The sequence below is a fragment of the Ursus arctos genome, chromosome X (assembly GCF_023065955.2).
Source record: "Ursus arctos isolate Adak ecotype North America chromosome X, UrsArc2.0, whole genome shotgun sequence".
Taxonomy (NCBI): Eukaryota; Metazoa; Chordata; class Mammalia; order Carnivora; family Ursidae; genus Ursus; species Ursus arctos.
Window position 1 is genome coordinate 17,019,347 of NC_079873.1, and position 23,368 is coordinate 17,042,714.

General features: G+C 36.8%; 1 protein-coding gene across 4 annotated transcripts in view; it reads left to right on the top strand.

The window, feature by feature from the left end:
- CNKSR2 (connector enhancer of kinase suppressor of Ras 2) overlaps positions 1-23,368 on the top strand; it is a 251,661-nt gene that overhangs the window by 35,513 nt on the left and 192,780 nt on the right. For all 4 annotated transcript variants that reach the window (XM_044377559.3, XM_044377556.3, XM_044377557.3 and 1 more), the window contains exon 2: positions 14,435-14,598. In XM_044377559.3, the coding sequence (XP_044233494.1) occupies positions 14,435-14,598 (164 nt within the window). The remainder of the gene's footprint in view (positions 1-14,434; positions 14,599-23,368) is intronic.

Consider the following 23,368-nt stretch of genomic DNA (forward strand, 5'->3'; position numbering starts at 1 on the left):
AGCTGTATGCTTCAACTCACATAGCTGAAATGGCAGACAAAGTGAAGATGCTGAGCAGAAAAAGGAGTTCTTGCCAAGGATGATCCTTCCTTTGGCAAAAGGCAAACTGGCCACAAGTCATTGTTCTACACATTGAAGCCAGAGAGCTTTTTAGAACACAAGTCTGAACACAACCTTCAATCATGCTGGCTTTTTTTTCATAATTATTTTTATTTAATGATGTTAATTTTTTAATGATATGTTAGTCACTATACAGTACATCATTAGCTTTTTCAGTGCCCCACACTCCATCCTGTCTCCTACCCCTGTGTCTTTGCTGTTTTCAGAGTCTAATGCTCTTCCCTCCCTCTTTGCCTTACTAACTCCCACTTCTCCATATCTCAATTCTTGCCACACTTTTCCCAGAAAACCTACTCTTGACCTATTCCATTTGGTCAAATCCCCCAATTATAGGCTTTTGGAACACCATGCACAGGTACCTTTCCTTCCCTTTGATTTGCTTGTGTGACTTTTTACTCACTGTACTTCTTTCCCAGTCAAGAGTAGCTCAGTGAAGGAAGAGACCATGTCTGTCTCTGCTCACTGTTTTATTCATACTCCCTAGATTAATGCTTATTTCATAACTAGGCATTTGATAAATATTTGTTGAGTGAATAAATGGAAGTTGATAACAGTAATTGCAAAAGCACTGGGGTAGAGATCCTGATATAGGGGACAGGAAGAGGGGAGGGATTCCATAGCTCAGCAAGCTAGCTGTAAGATTTGAAAGTCACGTAGAGGTCTGTGCTGTGGTGGAAGTATAAGGAATGGACAGTTACTGAATTAGGAAGCTGGTTTAAATCTGAAGAAATCATGAGTACAAGGAAAGACAGGGGCTGAGATAAACCAAGATTAGATGTGTCTCCAGAAGAAAAGTTGGGTCAGGAAGTTTTCCCCTTTTCAATGGCACGACTCCAGGGCTGTCCCCACCACCAATTCTATATCCTCCCACCCCATACGAGAGACAGCCCCCTTCTTCCCATGGGCATATCCTCCCTGTAGGAAGGGACTCTGTCCCAGCATTCAGACAAGTATGACTGATTAATTCTTTGTACTACTATTCCTTCCAATTTATCTGGATGGCATTTGAATACAGAATTCTCTTTTTCCCCTCTTGGTGTATTTAATGTATGATTTTTTATAAAATCTAAAATTGACACATTGCTGAAAAAATTTTTTGGCATGTTTTAACGTTCAACAATGTTGTTTAGATATTAAATGAAAACAGTAAAAAAAAGATGGCAGCTGTATTAATAAGTCCCATTGTGATCCCACTGACATTGTGATTAGGCAATGCATGCTCTACAACTAAGCCACCCAGGCGCCCTTAGGCAAATTATTTTTCATGATGAATTAGCTTGGGTGAGATATCATATTGATCAGTTTCATGTAAGATTTACTGAATTTAGTAAATCATTGGTTTTGATGGTTTCTTCATAGTCAATAAAAAGGAAAGTTGGGTTTCTGTTAAAGAAATTTGATTACACCTGGACATAGCACATATAATCCTATATAAAATAGTAATTTATACCTGTGGTGTTCATAATACCTAAGTCTAAGTAAAATTTGAAAGTAGGAAATTAAGCTATTTAATTAACTTATATTTTTCTCATTGTGGTAAAATATTAATAGCTTACTATTTTTACCATTAAAATTTTAATTATAAAGTACACATAACATTGAATTTATTATCAATACTTTTCAAGTGTATAGTTCAGTGATGTTTAAGTGTATTCACATTGTTGTGCTACCGTCACCACCTTCTATCCACAGAACTCTCTTCATCTTGCAAAACCGAAACTCTGTACCCATTAAACACTAACTCCCCATTTCCCCTGGCAACCACCATTCTACTTTATGCCTTTATGAATTCCAGGTACCTCATGTAAGTGAAATCATACACTATTTGCCTTTTTTTGTGACTTATTATTTCAGTTAGTATAATGACTTCACGGTTCGTCTGTGTTACAGCATGTGTGAAAATTTTCTAACTTTTTAAGACTGAATAATATTCCATTATATCTATATACACACACATACACACTATGTGTCGTTTGTCCATTCATCTGTCTGTGGACACTTGGGGTGATTCCTTTTGGCTGTTGTGAATAATGCTGCTGTGAACATGGGTGTACAGATATGTTTCCAAGACCTTGCTTTCAGTTCTTTTGGATATATATCCAGAACTGGAATTGCTGGATCATATGGTAGTTCTGTTTTTAAATTTTTGTTTTAAGTAACTATACCATACTGTTTTTTTATAGCAGCTGCACCATTTTACATTCCCACTAACACTGTATAAGAGTTCCAGTCTATTCACCTCCTTGCTAATGCTTGTTATTTTCTGGAGTATTTTTTTGGGGGGGACATATTTGTTGTTGTTTGGATAGTAGCCATCCTAATGGGTGTGAGGTGGTATCTCATTATGATTTTGACTTGCATTTCCTTAATGATTAGTGATGTTGAGCATCTTTTCATGGGCTTATTGGTCATCTGTATATCTTCTTTGGAGAAATATCTACATAAGATTTTTTGCCATTTTTAGTTGAGTTTGTTTTCATTGCTGTTGAAATTAAATTACAGGAATTCTTAATGTATTCTCAATCCCATGTCAGATTTATGATTTGCAAATATTTTTTCCCATTCTGTGGGTTGCCTTTTTCTCTGTTTGTTAAAGATTTTATTAATTTATTTATTTGTTTATTTATTTATTTATTTATTTATTTGACACAGAGAGAGAGTGAGTACGAGCAGGGGGGAGCGGCAGGCAGAGGGATAGGGAGAAGCAGGCTCCCTGCTGAGCAAGGAGCCCAATGTGGGGCTCCGTCCCAGGACCTGAGCCGAAGGCAGATGCTTCACTGACTGAGCTACCCAAGTGCCCCCTTTTTCTCTGTTTATAGTGTCCTTTACTGGACAAAAGTTTTTAACTTTGATAAAGTCCATTTTATCTATTTTGTTTGTTTCCTGTGATGTACTTTTTAAAGTCAAAATCTATAAACACGCTTTTCAAGATATGAAGTATGGCAGGGGCGCCCAGGTGGCTCAATCATTAAGCGTCTGCCTTCAGCTCCGGTCATGGTCCCAGGGTCCTGGGATCGAACCCTGCATCAGGCTCCCTGCTCTGTGGGAGCCTACTTCTTCCTCTCCCACTGTCCCTGCTTGTGTTCCCTCTCTTGCTGGCTGTCTCTCTCTGTCAAATAAATAAATAAAATCTTTTTTAAAAAAAGATATGAAGTATGGCAATATGTGTCTTTCATTTTATTTTATATTTTTATAGGTAGGCTCCATGCCCAACGTGGGGCTTGAATTCATGACCCTGAGATCAGGAGTCACATGCTCCGCCAACCGAACCAGCCGGTACCCCAGGAGTCTTTCATTTTAAATTGTCATTATATTGAATAAACATATAGTATGCATTTCCAAAACATTTTAGGCACCTTTTGACAAACTATCAGTTTTCCAAGATAATTCAAATACAACTCACCTATTTATTTCTTACCATTATGTAAGAGAAATCCTGCTAGCTATTTTCTCCATAGAATTATAACCTCTGTTGACAAATTGTAACCTCTTTAAAGCCAGTAAATACAAATATTTTTTATGATAAGTTGTTATTTGGTATACAATATAATATGATTTTTGGGAAAAATATATTTCAGCATTGCTGTAAGAAGTACTCCAATGGGAACTTGTGGTTGTATTTATTGAAACTGTTTATTGAAGGCAGTGTTCATTATATCACACAAGGATTTTTTTCCCTTAAGAAATCTTTTTTTCTGGTTTTAGGATCAGGAATAGATGAGTTTCTCTGAAAAACTGGCTTGCTTTTATCTAATGAATGTTTTTAACTATGTACCTAATGCTGTTTTCATCTTTATCAGCTTCTAGGTAATTCACAGCCAATGTTCTAGCTCTTCCCACACTTTAGCAAGTGTCATGTTCTTCATTGGTATGAATTTCTTATATTACCATTATTTCTGGCTCCAATTTTATGACTAATGGTATTTTCCTTTATAGTTTTCTCACCTACTTTTAATTTGTGTTACCTTTCTGAATTGTGCATGGGTGGGTATACAAACAACAAATTTAAATCCATTTTGATACAAAATGTAATTTAAATACATGTTCTTTTTTATTTTTTTTAAGATTTTATTTATTTATTTGACAGAGAGGCAGCGAGAGAGGGAACACAAGCAGGGGGAGTGGGAGAGGGAGAAGCAGGCTTCCTGCTGAGCTGGGAGCCCGATGCGATGTGGGGCTCGATCCCAGGACCCTGGGATCATGACCTGAGTCGAAGGCAGATGCTTAACGACTGAGCCACCCAGGTGCCCCTAAACACATGTTCTTTAAAACAATGTATTTAAAGTTTTAAATGGAAAATGAAAAAATATTTTTGGCATAGCATCTTTTGGTATGGTACAGATGATCAGTTTGGGAACAGTCCTTTTGAGGATTGAAAACAACCCTTTCCACCCTTCACCAACTTACTCTAATTTAGTTTAGGCTTTAAGGGCAGGGATTTGGAGTCAGATGAACTTGAGTTTAGACTTTGCCTTTCTGTTTATTAAGCTGTGGGATCCTGGGTATGATCTCCAAATCTCTATTTTTTATCTGTAAAATCAAGATAACAATATGTAATTCATAAGATTGTTCTAAGGATTAAATGAGAAAATATTTGTGAAGTGCTTGAAACAGTGCTTGGCACATGGTGAGCACAAAAAATAAATGAAAGGTATTATTGTTGATCAGCATCAATTCTTCCATTTGGAAATAATGGAAGATTGTTGCCAGCTTAGCATTTTTCTAAAAAAATCAGGACACAGTAAATAAGAAAAGACCCAGAAGAAAATTGTCCTTCTTTTCTCTATTTTATTTGGTTTGATTAGGAATCCTCATGAAAAGAAATCATATACTATTTGTTATAGAGCAACCGCTTGCTTGTTGGAAAAGGGCAACTGAAGGGTTCAGTGACATCTAAAAACCGTATGCAGTGTTGCTCCTTTCATTCGGTTTAATGCAGCCTCAGATCAGATGTCAACTGGGTACTGTACACTGTGTTCAATTCATCCGGGTACATTAGTGTGGAATTCGGTCCTTGGTAGTTTTTTTTAGAGTGGAGGAGGGGCAGAGGGAGAGGGACAGAGAATCTCAAGCAGGTGACACGCCCAGCATGAGCCCAATGTGGGGCTTGATCTCATCATGACCTGAGCCGAAATCAAGAGTCGGACGCTTGACTGACTGAGCCACCCAGGCCCCCCAGTCCTTGGTAGTTTTAAATAATTTCTTTTATGTAGGTTTGGAAGAGTATGATTTTATTAGCCACTGTCCTATGTTATCCCTTCTTCATTTTAGTAACTGTACACTTCAGTCAAGCTCCATTTACTTTTTTGCTAATGTATAAATCCGCTTTATTGTTAAGATATATTTTTTCAGTCTTGAGATAGTCTGATGTAGTCAAAATAAATTGAACTTCAGAATCCTCTGGGCCTAGGTTTTAATCCTTGCTCTGCCAGTCAGTTACTTACCGTGTAGATTTAGGAAGCTACTTAATTTCACAAAGGTTTTGTTCCTTCATGTCTAAAATTGATATAACAAGAGTCCCTTTGACCTGACATGACACCTCCCTATCCACTCTCCAGTCTTCACCAATACCACATAATCTCCCCAAAAAAATATTCCACATGCAAGCCCTCCACTTTCTCACCCATCAACTCTATGTCCTGTCTGACTTCTATTTCTATCATTATAATACTCTCTGGTTAAAGTCACAGATAACTCCTAATTATCAAATTCAGAGTGGGCTTTGAACTGTAGTAATCTGACCCATAGATTGGAGTTTTTTTTGTTTTTTGTTTTTGTTTTGCTTTGTTTTGTTTTTTGGTTTTTGGTTTGTTTTTTTTTACCACAGTCCTTTACTGCCAGTCTTGAAACATTTTCTTCCATTGGCTTCCATGACACCACCCTTTCTTCATTTTTTTTTTTTTCGTTGCTCTCTAGCTGCACTTAGTTTTCTTTGTAGGTTTGCCTGTAACAAGCCTTTCCATTTTGGGGTTTCTTAAAGTTCAGTTCTAAATCCTCTTTTTGCTCTACTCATTTCCCCTATTTTGTCTCAGTAACACTCATGGCTTCAATTTTCTACCTAGATACCAGGGACTTTCAAATATATTTCTCCAGAGCAGACCATTATTTTTGACTGACTACTCAACATTGCTACCTCAAAGGAACTGTAATCTCAGTATGTCCAGAAGAGAGCCAGCTACCCTAAACTACTTCTGCGGTGTTTTCATTGTCTCTGAATAATGCCACCATTAATCCATTTCTGTAATCCAGAAATATAGGCATCATCTTCCTTTCCATGGCCAGCCCTCCATCACATCGAATCCAGCATCAACTCCTGCATGTTTTGTCTTCTTTCCAGTCTTCTCTTCCTTTCCTGCCATCATTCTTGGGCAGATTACTAGCATTTGATAAATACATTATTTCAAATGTCACCCAACCTGCCTGCCTCTCTTGGCAGCCTCCAATTCATTTACTATACTACAGCTGGAGTAGTGTTCACAAAACACAGAACACTTTTAATGCTGTCTCTTTCAAATCCTTTGATACCTTCTCATTGCTCTTGGGTCACACTGCATCATCTTGCCCCTGGCCTGTCACTCTAACCCTATCCTGTTCCATTCTTTTATCTCTGTATTTCAGTCACACAAAATTCTTTCAGTTTTTCCAATGTACGGTGTTCCTTTTTGTAGCACAGGGTCTTTGCATATGTTGTTTCTTTTGCCTGCATTGTTCACTCCTCCTCTTTGCCTACTTAACAATCTTTAAGCTTACGAATCATAATGTAATCATCGATTCCTCAAGTAAGTCTTCCATTCCTGACTTGTCATCTCAGCATAGTTTCTCACAGCACGTCATTTTTTCCTTCATAACAGTTACTGTGGCCTGTATTTATACATCTGTTTTGTCAATTAAATGATTAATGGTCATCTTCAGTATTATATAAACTCCATAAAGTCAATGGCCATATCAGTCTTTGCTCAGCATTTGATTCCCAGTGCTTAGCACATAGTAATCACCTCTGTAAATATCGATTAAATGAAGGACTGACTGATTATGTATCAGATGCCCTCTGTGCTCAGTGCTGTATGAAGGAGTCAGTGATGCTACCCTTCAGGGTTCCCTAATCTGTTGGGGGAATAAGACGCTAATACAAAGATTATAACAAAACAGCATGAGTAATAAGTACCATAGGTGTAAAATCCATAGATACAAAGAGAAGAGAAATCCATCTGATTTAATGATCAAGACCTGACAGGATTTCAATAACTAAATATGTAGAATATGTAAATATTATTCTGGGTAATAGGAATAATTACATTAAGGAAATAGTTGAGTTGTTCAATTTGGATACAGCATACAATATATGAACGTGTAAGAGAGAATGTCAGAAAAGTAGTTTGGGGCCTGAATTTGGAGGTTCTTGAATGCTGGAATGAAAGATGTAAGGCTTAGATGGCCTTAAGCTTCCTTACACATACCAAAAGAAAAAAAAAAGATTATCTATTAAGTTGTAAAATAAAAGACATCACTAATCTCTAGGTTTGCAACTAATTCCTTATGCTTGGTCTACCTGCGATTCTTACTAAAGTCATTTTTCTGTTAATAAAATATTCTTAGCAAAGACTGTGAAGACTTGCAAAGAAATAAATAGTTTCGGTGTTACTTAAAACTATGTGAAATGGACTGTTAATTTGAGGGAGATAATGTTATCTTTGAAAAATGTTGTATATGGATTCTTAAGTATATAATAGCTTTAAGCTTCATGATAAAACCAGTCTTTGTTTACTGAACATGTCATTAAAATCATTTTAGACTTTGTTTTTAGAAATTAAAAGATGAAAGTGCAGAATAATTGCATAATATTTAGAGTTTATTTCATGTTTACTTTAAAAGAATTTAAAAGATTGTAAGCGGGGCACCTGGGTGGCTCATTTGGTTAAGTGTCTGCCTTTGTTCTGCTCAGGTCATGATCTCAGGGGCCTGGGATCCAGCCCCTTGTCAGGCTCCCTGCTCAGCTGGGAGTTTGCTTCTCCCTCTGCCTCTGCCACCTGCCCCCCCAAACCGTGCTCTCTCTCTCTTTCTGTCTCTCTCTCAAATAAATAAAGAAAATCTTAAAAAAAAAAAAAAATCTTGTCAGCTGTCCTAAAAATCACTTTGAGAAAAAATGCTTGTCCAGCTGCTTTACCACATTCTGGATACAAAACTTTAAAAATTAAAAATTATAAAACCATTCAAACATTGTTTTGTGTGATGTGCATTTTAAGGTTGCTATGTCAGATTACCATGTATCACTATTTTAAAACTGAGCAGTTTTAAGGACTTGATAGTATGTCCGTGGGTTACTTGGTCCTCATTAGTTGACCTTGATATAGTGTATCACTGGATATGTTTCAAGGACTTTTTGGTGAATATTCTGATTTGATATGTCATAACAAAAACTTAATTTTTATGTAATCAAATATATCTGTCTTTTTCTTTACGGTTTCTGGCTCTGGTTTGATACAAAACCTAGATTTTTTTCTCTTTTTATTTTTTTAACATTAAATCTTGAATCTGTTAGGTGGTTGGCACTGTCTCCAGGTTTTAGTGCTGATTAAGTTTTCTTCTTTACTTTTGCTTTCTTTTGGTCATTTTGTACAGAGGGGAGTTTTAAACCAGATATTTCTTGGAAATTCATTTTGAAGTTGCCTAGCATTTAAAATCTACTCTCGTTTAAAATGAAGAACTAGAAACAGATTGTAAGAAAGCTGAATGATTTTGTGAAATGGAACAGTTGCATATTGTTACCCAGTCAAGATTTTTTTTAGTCTCTTAAAGACAACATTAAATTGTTAGAGAAAAAAAGTAGGTCTGAGAAGAGGAGAAAGGATGACGATCAATGTAGTGAGGCTTGGGCTTCTTAGAAGTCTTCCAAAGACCACAGGCAGTGATTGGTTTTCTAATGCATCAGTCTACACACATTGTATCCTATACAGCTTCTTAGGGAGAATTCTGTTTATAGCCTTTCAGCTCTGTCAATCAGCAGAGCAAAGGAGTCTTTTCATAGGTAGTTGAATGCATTAGTGTACACTGCTCCAAACTTAGTAGGCGCTTAACAAATAGTTGCTGAATGGAATGCTGGAAACACTGTTCTCTGGTCTGGGTCTTTTATATCAAACACCATGAGAAAACATTAGAAGGAAAATTTTTCAATGAAATTTTGAGTTTAATAGTATTTTCCAAATGTTTGTTGCCTGTAATTCATTTGTAACTAAAAAATTTTTTTTAAATTAACAGAATAAAATGGAGTTTTTCGGTGTTAGAGTTGTAACCGTTTTAACACGTGTATAGAATTATATCACCAGCACACCACAGTCATGATACAAAACAGTTTTATCAACCCCAGAAAAACTCCCTCCTGCTGCTTAGCCTCTTCACATTCCCAATCCCTGGCAACTACTAATCTGTTTTCTGTTGCTATAGTTTTGCCTTTTTTCAGTATGTAGTATAAATGGAATCATTCAATAACTTCTTTCAGAGTTGCCATTTTCACTTAGCATAATACCTTTGAGATCCATCCACATTGTGTGTATATCAATAGATCCCTTTTTATTGCTGAGTAGTATTTCATGGTATGGATACCCCACAGTTGGTCATTCTTGTTCATGTTGTTTCTCAGTCGTTAAAACAGACACTGCCTTTTTTGTTGTTGTTGGAATTCAGAATTGTGTAGTGGCATAGATGTTTTTGAAGAAAACTTTTCCTTATTATTTTTTTGGTTGAACAAAATATAAACTAGAATATAATCAAAAGCACAGCAAAGAGTTAAATACACTTTTACTTACTAGGTAAGAGTGATGGGCAGCTCATCTCTGAATTAAAGCAAGAATTTATAAGGCTATATCATCCAAGAGCTATATGGAAATTGTTAAACAGGGGCACCTGGGTGGCTCAGTTGTTAAGTGTCTGCCTTCGGCTCGGGTCATGATCCCAGGGTCCTGGGATCGAGCCCTGCATCGGGCTCCCTGCTCTGCTGGGAGCCTGCTTCTTCCTCTCCCACTCCCCTGCTTGTGTTCCCTCCCTCGCTGGCTGTCTCTCTCTCTCTCTGTCAAATAAATAAAATCTTAAAAAAAAGAAATTGTTAAACAAATTTTTAACTACATAGGTTCTAGAGTAAAATCTCATTTTTCTAGAATACTTCAGGAATTTGTTTTATTAAATATTCTGGGTATCTGTTAAATAGTTTGTATAATTACATAGGTTAGCCAATAATTAGAATACAGTAAAGTCATTTAGTGCCAAAATGCTATTGAATGTGACTTCATCCTTTTCAGATGGCTTAGGAAGTATCACAGGATCTTAAATAGGAATTATCTTTGCTAGATCATTTATCGTTATATATTATCCTGTGCATAGAAGAAAAGCATTTTTATAGGAGCTTTCTGGCTGTTTGTAACATAGAAAATGCTTTTATTGTCTATAGTGTTGTTGCAGTTAATACACGAATGCCAACTGACAATAACATACAAGACCTCTTCCCCCAAAAAAGCCTTAAAAATTAAAAAAAAAAAAGATTTTTGAATTTTAACCTCTTGGCAGGAAGACTCCTTGACATTTTTGAATTGGGAAATGGCTTGATCAAAGAGTGTTTTTAGAGATCCGACAGTGATAGACTGGACAGACTGATGCCAGGGGGGAGCAGATGGGCATCAGGGCAGGCTGTACAGCATGAGTAAGCTAGTGACAATGAGATCAGAAATGAAAGGACATAGAAAAAGAAAGAGCTATTTTGAATGAAGAAATTATGTTCCTCACTAACTGACAGGATAAGAGATTAAATTGGGGAATCATCTAAGATGGTTCTGAGACTAGAAAAATGGTGGTAGAAATAGAGAAATAACTTGCTTAGGGAGAATGAGATTGTAAATGAGACAGTTGAGTCTGGTGTGATTTTGGTCATTGGTGATCTTGGAAAAAAGCAGTGTCAGTGAAATAAGGGGACTGAAAACTACATTAAAATTAAGACCTTCTGCCTCGAATTATCATTCATGTACTTGAGTCCAGCAAAAGAATATCGGATTAATATGTGTTCATTTTAATTTCCTGCCCTTTTTTTGCAGAAGGGACAGAGGTCCTCACAAATCGTCATTTGTTGATCTTTGTTCTCATAGTAAATAGTGACAATAGAACTCTAACAAATGAATTTAAATTTTTATTTTTTGCTTTAAATATCATAGTGTTCTGTTTATAGATAAGAGCACATGTATTATGTATAAAATGGTGTATAAAGTAAAATTTCCTGGAGTAGGGATAGAGTCATCTTCTTAATACCATTTTAAGTGGGTTTTTAAGATTTTGAACATTAGGGCACCTGGGTGGCTCAGTTGGTTAAGCATCCCACTCTTGGTTTCAGCTCAGGTCATGTTCTCCCAGTCCTGGGATCCAGCCCTAAGCCAGGCTCCGCACTCTGCACTGAGTTTCAGATTCTTTCTCCCTCAGCCTGTACCTCTCCCCGCTCACACATGGTCTCTCTCTCTCTCAAATAAATAAATAAAATCTTTTTTTAAAAAGAGATTTTGAACATTAAATATAATAATTTGCACGTTTCATAACTACTTCCACTTATAGTGGCTTAATTTATTTTACTCCATCTTTTGTAATACTGTTGATTTACTGGAAATCTGTGCATCCTTAGGACGTCTCTCAAATGTCATCATTTTGTGAATGTTTCATTATTTTTGGAACATCTTTCTAGATCCATGATTATGTTCATTCCTCTTCCTTGCAGATGGTGGAAAGCAGTATAATTCACTGAAAAAGTCAGAGACACATGTCATAGTAATGATTTCAAGACTTCTTTTTAATTGTTTTAAGGCATGGTTTTAGACAAAATAATGCATATAGTTTGTTTAATGTTTTCTTTTGACAAAAGTGCACAATTTTCTTCATGATACATTTGTGTGGTTTTTAGAGTATGGATCAAAATTTATTTTCTGTATGGTTTCTTAATAATAGCAATTTGTAAGTGGAGGTTATAAACTTGACTTATAATAATTTAGAACATAGACCAACTTAGGGTAAAATTTGGTGGAAAGTAAAGAGATAATATATGCCACATTAGAGCTCTAAAAAAAAAGAAGTAGGTAATAACACTTTTAAAATCTAGTGTATATTTGTTTCCATTTTATGTATTGAATAAATGTTACTGTGTTGAAGTCTAGTCATAATCACTAAAGAATTTCTCATTCTTGAAAATAGGACAGCTCTACTTTAAATAAAATAGTGTATGAGTGAGTGAGGCAGTTTTAATTGTTACGTGTATGCCGTGTAGATCCTAGAATCATGAAGTTGGGCCCTTAGCCAATATTACAATGTATTCACTTTTGTGATTTTTGTAGATGGCTTATTTGGATCATATTTTCTCTATATATACATTTGAGATGTTGATTTTGACCTTTCAGTCAAAAACAACAACTCTAAAATATTATAAGGTCATTTATTATTTATAATTCAGGTAAGAAAAAATGTATGTAAAAGCACCTTATAATTCATAAATATACGTACTGACACAGTGACATTATAATTTTATTATAATATCCTAGCTGTATATTTGCCATATATTTTACATTTTAAATACAGGAGCCAAGATACTTCCTCTATTATGGGGTAAGACACCTTGATAGTTAAATTAGGCAGCAATTAATAAGATCTCTCCCTTATTTCTCCTCCGCCACATATTATGTAACTTGTTCTGTAACCTTACTAATGATGCTGGTGGCATTGGTGCTCTCAAAGATCCTTTATCATTCCTTTACATAGAAGAATCATGAGAAAAATAACTCAATAGCATTGTCTCCTATTATTCTGCAACGTATTAAGATATGAGTGCCTCAAAATGATATGTACCAAATGTTCTTTCCCTCCACTCTTATTTTTAGATTTAGCTCTTATTTAAAATGTTCCTGATTTTCTCTGACCAGGTGATATAGAATTACATGTCTGATTTGTTCATTTTGCACTTACTGAGCCCTACTCTGTGTTGGTCACTGTGCTGAGCCCTGGGTTTTCATTCAGAAGACACGGTCCCCAACTTCAAGGAATTTCCAAGCTATTTATTGGGCATAAAGAGATGGGAACAAAATATAATACAATGTGGGAATTGTAATGGAGGTCTATAGTGTAGAGTGGGAGATTGGGAAGTGTGGAGTGTGTCTGGAATGAGTCTGTATAGGAGGCAAGGTCTAGATCAGGAAGGGCCTTGAACACTATATAAAGGAGTTCAGATTTTATTCTGTTATAAATATGAGGAAACTGAAAAGCTTTAAGATAAAGAATGACATCAGAATTTTTATGTTGGGAGAGATGAATTGGAGGGGATAGTGACTTGCAGCAGGAAACCCATAAAACGCTTTAGTCTAGATGAGAGATCTTATGGCCCGATTTAAGATTAAGACCTTTTAGTTTTTGCTAATTGCCTCATTTTCTTGGTGCTCCTTACTTAAAAATCCAGAGAGAAGTAATCTTGTTAGTCCAGTTCACCATTTGTATCAGGTTATTTCATAGGCAGTTGAAGCTGACCCAATCTATAGCCTGGCTATTCACTTATGAAGTGCATTGAGTAATCTTGAAAAATGTATCCACTCTGGATTCCACTTTTGAATTTGGGTGAAATCTACATAATGTTAGTGGATTAGGGAGTACCGTTGCATAGGGAGTACATTTACATTGGGGTAAGGGGCTTGGCTCTGAAGGGAATAACAAACTAGAGGGGGAATACAGGATCAAAGAAATCAAGGAAAGGTTTTTGTTTTGTTTATTTTGTTTTTTAAGCTGGTAGAGGTTTGAATACAGGAGTCGGTGGCTAGGAAATGGTTGAAATAAAGAAAGCGTTTAATTTTTTTAATTGTCGAAGTAGTGTTAAGGTGGCAGAAGGTGGGATTCCAGAGCACAGGAAGATTGATTAGTCTTGTACAGGAAGGAAGGATAACTCTCCCTCTGCAGTGGGGTTAAAGAAGAAAGGAGGAGTGAAGTGTAGGTAAGTTTAGAAGTGGGGAGAACCTGCTTGTTAGCACACTTTATGAAATAAGCAGCAAAGAAAACTGCTTGAGAAATGAGGTAAAGATTTCTAATAATTGCTGAGGAAAATTCATATAGGAACCTAACAACTAGAGATATCATGAAGTGGTTTTTTTCCTCCTGCAGTCCATATATGGGTAGAAAAAAAGTGAATGATTGAACTAGTCGGAGTTGAAACAGACTAACTTGTGACTTGGTAGGCGTTAATGCTTATTTTATTTTTCTGTTTGTTTTGTTCAATTGTTTTTTCATTCTGGTCTTCCATATTTTTCTTCTGCAGGTCTTGATGACTGTTTGCAGCAGTATATTAAGAACTTCGAGAGGGAGAAGATCAGTGGAGACCAGCTGCTGCGCATTACGCATCAGGAGCTAGAAGATCTGGGGGTCAGCCGCATTGGCCATCAGGAATTGATCTTGGAAGCAGTTGACCTTCTGTGTGCACTGGTAAGGGCATTAACTGTTGGGAAGGGAAACTTGTATTATTTCCATTTAAAATTTTTTTTTCTTTTTTTAGTTTCCTTCCTTCTTTTTCTTCTCTATTTAAAAATAATTTAAATGCAAGTAGGAAAAACTCCCCTACTTCTCAACTGACTGGAAGTGGTATTTTCCTCCTTTGTTAAATTTGATATATTATATAGTTCCAAATTAAAAATTAAAGAGGCTTATAACTCAACTGGTGACATTACATTTAGTTACTTCAGAAACTTGTGTTAGTGTTTTCACAGCATCATTTGGGGTATACAATTGTATACAATCACTTATAAAGTCCATTCTCTTCCAAAAGTTTTAATTTAGTAACATAAATATTAAGAAATCCTATTTTAGAAAAATCATCCTTAAAATAATCAAATTATTTGAATGTTCTAAATGTACACAACCAATAAAAATTGAATATTATACATTATATGGTTACTTTTGTCAACATACAAGAGAAATCATGTCAAAATAATCTTGCAAGATTCTGATAATACATTAAATATTCCTAAAGGAACATAGATTTTTTTTCCACGTTAGGTAATATGACACCTGATTGGTTTTAAATATCTTACAGATATTTGTTAGGGGGCTAGAGCTACAATGAGATAAATACATCAGTCTTGTAATATAATAATCTGTGATTTAAATTTGGCTCAGTTACTGACACTTGTAGGCAAGTAATTTCATCATAACCCTGGTTTGTTTGTTTGTTTATTATTTTTATTGTTTTAAGATTTATTTTATTTATTTATTTGAGAGAGGGAGAAGAGGGGGGCAGAAGGAAAGGGAGAGAAGGAAGCTCCCACTGAGCATGGAGCCTGATGCATGGCTCGATCTCACAACTCTGAGATTGTGGCCCGAGCTGAAATCAAGAGTCAGGCACTTAACCGACTGAGCAACCCAGTAGTTCCAATTTGGTTTTTTAATATAAAATGGAGATAATAACAATTGCCTCTTGGAGGTGTTGTGAAAAGCAAATGAGATGGTGTTTGTGTGGTGCCTGATTCAGTGCCTGGCACACAGTAGGTATTCAATAAGTAGTTAACCATTAAGATGATGATAATTAATAAGAAATGACTAGATAATTATATATAATTCAAGAATCAGTTAATATACTCAGAACTTGTGTGTCAGATGTAAGATGTAGTTCCTGCCTTCTTGAAAAGCCTATGGGGGGGAGTGACACACAAATTATCACAGTACTGTAGTATAATTACTAAAATAAAAGTATGAACTAAGTATTATGGGGGCACAGAAGAGAAAATAACTAGCTTTGACTATGACAGATGGGTTCATATTGCAAAAGAGGTGATATTTAAGGAACCTAGAGGAGGATGAGCATGTGTTTGGAAGAACAAGAAGGAAAGGCATTTCATGTAGATAAAACAATGCACACACAGGCACACAGAATAAAGAGCATGCCTGGTGGGTTTGAACAATGGTTAGCTATTTTAGATGACAAAAATACATTGGAAACAGTGGCAGAAAATTAGGCTTTAAAAGATAGAATAGGCGCAGACTATAAAGTACCTAAACATCATCATAAGAGATTTGTACTTTCTAGTGTGGATATTGGAGAACCATGTAGGAATGATCAAATATTTGTTTTAAAAAGGTAACTGATGGTATTAAAAAGGAAAGAATAGAGTGGGTATAATCTGAAGACCAGATGAACAATTTGGAAATGTTTTATTTTTTTAAAGATTTTATTTATTTATTTATTTATTTAAGAAAGAGCAAGACAGAGAGAAAGAGAGAGCATGAGATAGGGGAGGGTCAGAGGGAGAAGCAGACTCCCTCCTGAGTAGGGAGCCTGATGCAGGGCTCAATCCTGGGACTCCGGGATCATGTCCTGAGCCTAATGGAGACGCTTAACTGACTGAGCCACCCAGGTGCCCCAGAAATCTTTTAAATAATCTACTTAGGCTATGAGTAGGGCTTGAACTAAGGATGAACACTAATAGAGAAGATCTGATGAATATGAGGGTTAAGATAAAGGGGAGGAGTTGAGAAAGATTCCATGTTTTCTAGCTGCAGAGATAGAGTAGATAATTTTGCAATAATGGGCAATAGTAGCAAGAATAGATTTAGGTGGGAATATAAATTGAGCTTTAGATTCATTGAATTTGGGGTGTCTCTGAGTTATCCAGAAAGAGATACTCATCAAACAGTTGAACATATGAATTTGGAACTTGAGAAGTAGCTGATTTGGGAGTCTCCAGAATATAAGGATTGAATCCATAGAGAGAGAAATCACCCAGGGAGGGACTCAGCTGCGCACTGGGGCTGGGAAGGAAGAAGAGACTGCAGAGGAGGCTATGGAGTGGTCAGAGAAATGTGAAGACAGCTTCAAAAGCATTGTCACAAAAGCAATGGGGAGTGTTATTTTCACTAAGGAACATCAATAATATCATCAAATTTCTCTAAAAGCCAATAAGATAGGCAAGGAAAAATGACCTGACTGAGGGGTACCTGGCTGGATCACTTGGTAGAGGATGAGACTCTTGATCCTCAGGGTCATGAGTTCAAGCCCCATGTTGGGCGTGGAGCTTACTTTAAAAAAAAAAAATAGACCTGTCTGAAAGCACTTTATAAAGAAGAATACAATCTGAAACCAGATTGTTTGAATATTACCTCCCATTTACACATCTCAATCTTAAACTTGTCATTTCCTCAAAAAGACATTCTCTGATTATTCCGGAACTCACCATTCGTGGAGGTTAGCTCCTTACTGTTATTCTTTTAACCTCATCTCATTTTGTAGTTATATATTTATATGTGTATTTATCAGTTTAATGTCTGTTTCTTCTGCTAGACTGTAAGCTATGTGGGAAATGTAACTATGCTTATTAAATACCTAGTGTGTAGTACAGATGCCTGGCAATAGTGGATGCTGAATAAACAGTTTTTGAAAGTAGTATTGTATAAGTCTTACATGTTTTTCATGTGATAGTTTGGGAATCTTCTTATTTCCCTATTCCTGACATCAGAGAAATCAGTTTAGAATAGACCACATAGTTGAAGCACTCTATCCCTTACCAGAATCAAATCATAGAAGTCATGCCAGTTATAAGAGATAGTACTCAAGGTAAGGGAGGATCCTCAGTGTTTTTGCATACTAGTCTCCAAATCTGAGTCAGTGTGGCGGTGAAGGTGCAACAGAAGTGGCTTGGAGATGGGCACATGATCTAGCAGTCTTCTATTTGCCTCATCTTTTTTTTTTTTTTTAAGAGAGCGAGAGAGCGGGGAGGGGCAGAAGGAGAGGGAGAGAGAGAATCTTAGGCAGGCTTCATGCCCAGCACGGATCCCGACGTGGGGCTCAATCTCATGACCCTGAGATCATACCTGAGCTGAAATCAAGAGTTGAATGCTTAACCAACTGAGCCACCCAGGTGCCCCTATTTGCCACATCTTTTATAACAGTAAGTAGTTGGGTGTGTCAGAGTTTAAAGTTCATGGTGTTATGTCTCATAAGCAGGACTCCTCAGAGATAAACCACTTATGTGCTGGAATTTGAGCTGTCAGTTTGAAGAAGGAAATAAGATTGATGATTACAGTGCTACAAATAGTCTGAACCTCCAGGCTTTGGAGTTTGGCCCATGAACAATCTCGGCTGACCTAAACTTACTTAGAAAGATGGCATGAGAGGTATATGTCTAGACCATTTCAGTGTTCTCACCATAGAGCTATGGTAAATCTTTTCACATGCTGAGTTTTAATTCCTCCACAGTTCTGTGTTTAAGCACCATAGTGTTGCATGGTTTTCTTGGGGAAAAACATATTAAATTAATTCTTTCTGTGTTTTTTCAGCAATAAATTGGTCTCATTCCCCAAAAAGGCCAAATATTAACTTCCCTTGTACCACTTCCTAATGACTATACATTGGCAAGTTAGAAGTGCAGATATCTTCCATTTTATGCAGTGGATATTTTCCACTGACTATCAAGTGAATTTCTGAGCAATAAATTCTGATTTACTTCTACATACCATTATAAAATTAGGAGGAAAGATCCTTCATCAGCAAGCTGAGTTGACTAGACCAGGAGGTCTGCTGTTGGGAATGGTGTATTGAGTATTATCTCTTTGAAACTTGAATGTCTCTACTGGCTTTCTACTTTTTTCCTTACATCTGTTTTTATTTCTTCTTTTAACAATTATATGTTCATACTCAAACAGTGATACTACAGGAATTACAAAGATGAAAAAGGCATGGTCTGTGCTGTTAAGGTGTATACAGTCCAGTAAAGAAGACAATAGTCATTAAAAGATTATACAGATTTAAAGAAAATCCCGGGGGAGTGCAGAAGGAAATGATGAACACTACTGTGGGGATCCAGGAAGTGTAGGTGGGATTTGCATTAGGACTTTCAAGATGAGTAGATGTTTGCCAGACAAAAAGTTGGGGAAAAGTTATCTAGGCAGAAGAAATATCATGTGTAGAGACAGAATTGTGAAAGAATATGAAGTGTTCACAGAAAATGACAGTTTTGATTTGGCTGGTGCAGAGTGGGAAGTGATAGGAAGAAAGGCAACTTATGTTTTGTATCACATCATAATTTTTTGCTTAGATTTTTTATGCTCTCTGCCCAATGCTTAGTACATAGAAGATATTAAATTAATGTTATCTTACCGAGTGAAGTTCTCTGCTTTTTCCCAGAGAACTATAATTTTTTTCTCTTGCCTCTGACTCTGAAGTTTCTGTTCCTAGTATAAGGAAGATGCAGAAAAATTATCAAATTCCTCTGTTTCTTTCAAGCTATGGAATATTTTCATCTGCCTTATTTTAAAGTTAGTACTGATGGGGAATAAATGTTATGGCAGTTGATGAAAATCAAAGGTTTATTTAGTAACTTGTTCATTCATGCGACATATATATATATATTTTTAAACACATTTCTTTTTTTTAAGATTTTATTTATTTATTTGACAGAAAGAGAGATAGCCAGCGAGAGAGGGAACACAAGCAGGGGGAGTGGGAGAGGAAGAAGCAGGCCTCCCAGCGGAGGAGGCTGATGTGGGGCTTGATGCTATAACCCTGGGATCATGCCCTGAGCTGAAGGCAGACACTTAACGACTGAGCCACCCCGGTGCCCCATGTGACATATATTTAAGCACCAACTATATTGTTTGTACCATATTATTCTAGAAAGAAGTAAGCTATTCATGATTTGGAGGTGTGTTAACTCTTTCCTGCTGTTAGTCTATCAGTAGAGAGTACAGTATATTAACTGAAATAGTAAAGCATAAATAAAATATATAGTTCAATGTATAGCCCTTAATTCATGCTCTGACAATACACCTTGTTATTGGGAACTATAAGTGAATTATTTATGACAGGATAAGAACAGTTTTCATTCTATTTTTCATGTACTTTTCATATAATAGGTATTTTGCATGAAAATTGAGATGTCTGCAGTTGCTAGGATTTGTTTCTTTGCAACATAATTGCTTGGTTCATTCATCTCAAAATAATTCATTTCTAAAAAATATTCATTAAAACAGTCTTTTTACGACTCGCTTATATTTATAAAGCAAAGTATTATAAAACCTAAACACCTGCTACATGATGCAATCAAATTAAGAGCTCTGAATAAAATAGCATTGACATTGTAAAATATGTGGTGCCAATATTGAATATTTTGTTAAGTGTTTTGAGAATTCGCCAGTAGTGAGGATACAGCCAACTTGATCTTCTAAAATGTTAAGTGTATGCTTCATTTCTTTCTTGTGCTTTTGCACGCATGTAATTAAACCAGAAGAACAGTATGAATTTAGCACCAATTATTTAAGAATAGACTGGCTATATTGAATCAGTGTAGCCACAGCTGGTTCCTGGCAGACATATATGTAAGCAAATAGGTAACATATAAGACAAAATAGCTAACTACATTTCATGTCTAAGCTTTTGTTTTCTTGATGTAGTTCTTTCTATATTAGTAGTAATGCATATTTGTCCCATGCATATCCAGTACAAAGGAATTCTGTAATGAATGAATCTGCACTTTTTAAAAGTTGAAGGAATAGGTAGGAGAGGAAGATGGTGGCAGAATGGAAGGACCCTAGGCTTCTCTCATCCCACAAATGCAACTAGATAACTAATCAGTCATGCTAAATACCTCAGAAATAGACCAAAAAGGGTACAGAACAAGCTCCACAACTAAAGGAGGAGAAGAGGCCACATCAAAGAAGGCAGGAAATGTGAAGACGTGGTTTAGCTGCAGAGGGTAGGGAGCTATGGTCCCAGAGAAGGGCTACAGAGAGAGGAGCACACAAGAGAACACACAAGGAAAACATTTCCCCAAAGCCATTGGCTTGGAAAACAAGAGGGGCTGAATTTTTTGAGTTCCTGCAGCCATCAGGGCTTAAAGTCTAGAGTTTTAAAGGTCAGCGGGCTTGACTGGGATGGAGCCCTGAGGGCACTGCACTACTCCTGAGGAGAAGGCAGAAAACAGGCAAACAACCTGGGGGAAGACAGCCTGGAATTAGCAGTTTGAAGAATGCCTGGGGCTGACAGGGGAGAAATTATTCACTCAGAGTGCATCCCTGAGAGGCAGCTTTCACAGAGACATTTCTCTCCCTGGGAACAGAGGAGCTGGCTAGTGCCATTTCCCTCCCCCACCTCTCAGCAGGGACACTGGCTGCCTAACTTGCTTACACCAAGCCCCACCCCCCTGCTCTCTGAAAGGACTGCCCTTCTCAGTCAAGTTTGCCTCAGTTCCAGCGCAGCGGGACCCTCCCACAGAAGACCAGCACAAATCCCTACCCACATCGACTGAGGCCCAGACAAGAGAGTCCTGCAGGGCCTCAGTTCTGGTGGAGCTGGTATCAGGTCTCATTTGACTAGCAGACCAGGGCACACCTAGTTAAAATTCTTCGTATTCAGGCTGGGGACTAAACACTGCCCACAGCAGGCAAGGAGAGCCTCTGCAGACAACTGACCTGAAGGATAGAACAGCTAGAACACAACATTAGAGCACATGCAGCACACAGCAGAGACACGCCCTGTTGTTAAAATGTCTATTCTTCTCAAAGCAATCTACACATTTAATGCAATCTATCAAAATACCAACAGCATTTTTCACAGAACTAGAACAAACGATCCTAAAATGTGTATGGAGCCACAAAAGACCCTGAATAGCCAGAGCAGTCCTGAAAAAGAAAAGCAAGCTAGAGGCATCACAATTCCAGACTTCAAGTTATATTACAAAGCTATAGTCATCAAGACAGTACGGTACTGGCACATAAACAGACACGTAGATCAATGGAACAGAATAGAAAACCCAGAAGTAAACCCACAACTGTATGGTCAGTTAATCTTTGACAAAGCAGGAAAAGAATATCCAATGGGAAAAAAAGATAGTCTCTTCAACAAATAATGTTGGGAAAACTGAACAGCAACATGCAAAATAATGAAACTGGACTACTTTCGTACACCATACACACAAATAAATTCAAAATGGATTAAACACCCAAATGTGAGACCTGAAACCGTAAAAAAACCTAGAGGAGAACATAGGTAATAACCTCTTTGACATCAGCCATAGCAACTTCTTTATAGTTACGTCTCCTGAGGCAAAGGAAAGAAAAGGAAAAATAAACTATTGGGACTTCATCAAGATAAAAAGCTTCTGCACAGCAAAAGATACTATCAACAAACTAAAAGGCAACCTACAGAATCTGAGGAAATAATTGCAAATGACATATCTGACAAAGGGTTAGTATCCAAAACATATAAAGAAATTATAAAACTCAACACTCAAAAAACAATCCAATCAAAAAATGGGCAGAAGACATGAACAGACATTTCTCCACAGAAGACATCCAGATGGCCAACAGACACATGAAAAAATGCTCAACATCATTGATCATCAGGGAAATGCAAATCAAAACTACAATGAGATATCACCTCACACCTGTCAGAATGGCAAAAATCAACAACACAGGAAACAACAGGTGTTGGCGAGATGTGGAGAAAAGGGAAACTTCCTGCACTGTTGGTGGGAATGCAAGCTGGTGCAGCCACTCTGGAAAGCAGTGTAGAGGTTCCTCGATAAGTTAAAAATAGAACTACCGTATGATCCAGCAATCACATTGCTAGGTATTTACCCAATGAATACAAAAATACTAATTGAAAGGGATTCATACACCCTAATGTTTAGATCAGCATTATCTAAATAGCTAAATTATGGAAAGAGCCCAATTGTCCATCGACTGATGAATGGATATAGAATTGCTGTGTATATACAATAGGATATTAACTTAGCCATCAAGAAGAATGAAATCAAGAGACTCTTAACTATAGGAAACAAACTGAGGGAGGGTTGCTGGAGGGGGCGTGGGGGGAGATGGGGTAATTGGGTGATGGGCGTTAAGGAGGGCATGTGATGTGATGAGCACTAGGTGTTACACGCAACTGATGAATTATTGCAGTCTACATCTAAAACTAATGATGTACTATATGTTGGCTAATTGAATTTAAATAAAAAATAATAAAAAATAAGGAAAAGAATGAAATCTTGCCATTCCCAACAACGTGGGTGGAACTAGAGTATATTATGCTAAGTGGAATAAGTCAGTCAGAGAAAGACTAATACCATATGATTTCACTCATGGGGAATTTAAGAAACAAAACAATCAAAGGGACAAAAATAAGAGAGGAGAGACAAACCAAGAAAGACTCTTATCTGTAGAGAACAGGGTCACCTCGGTGGCTCAGTCAGTTAAGTGTCTGCCTTCA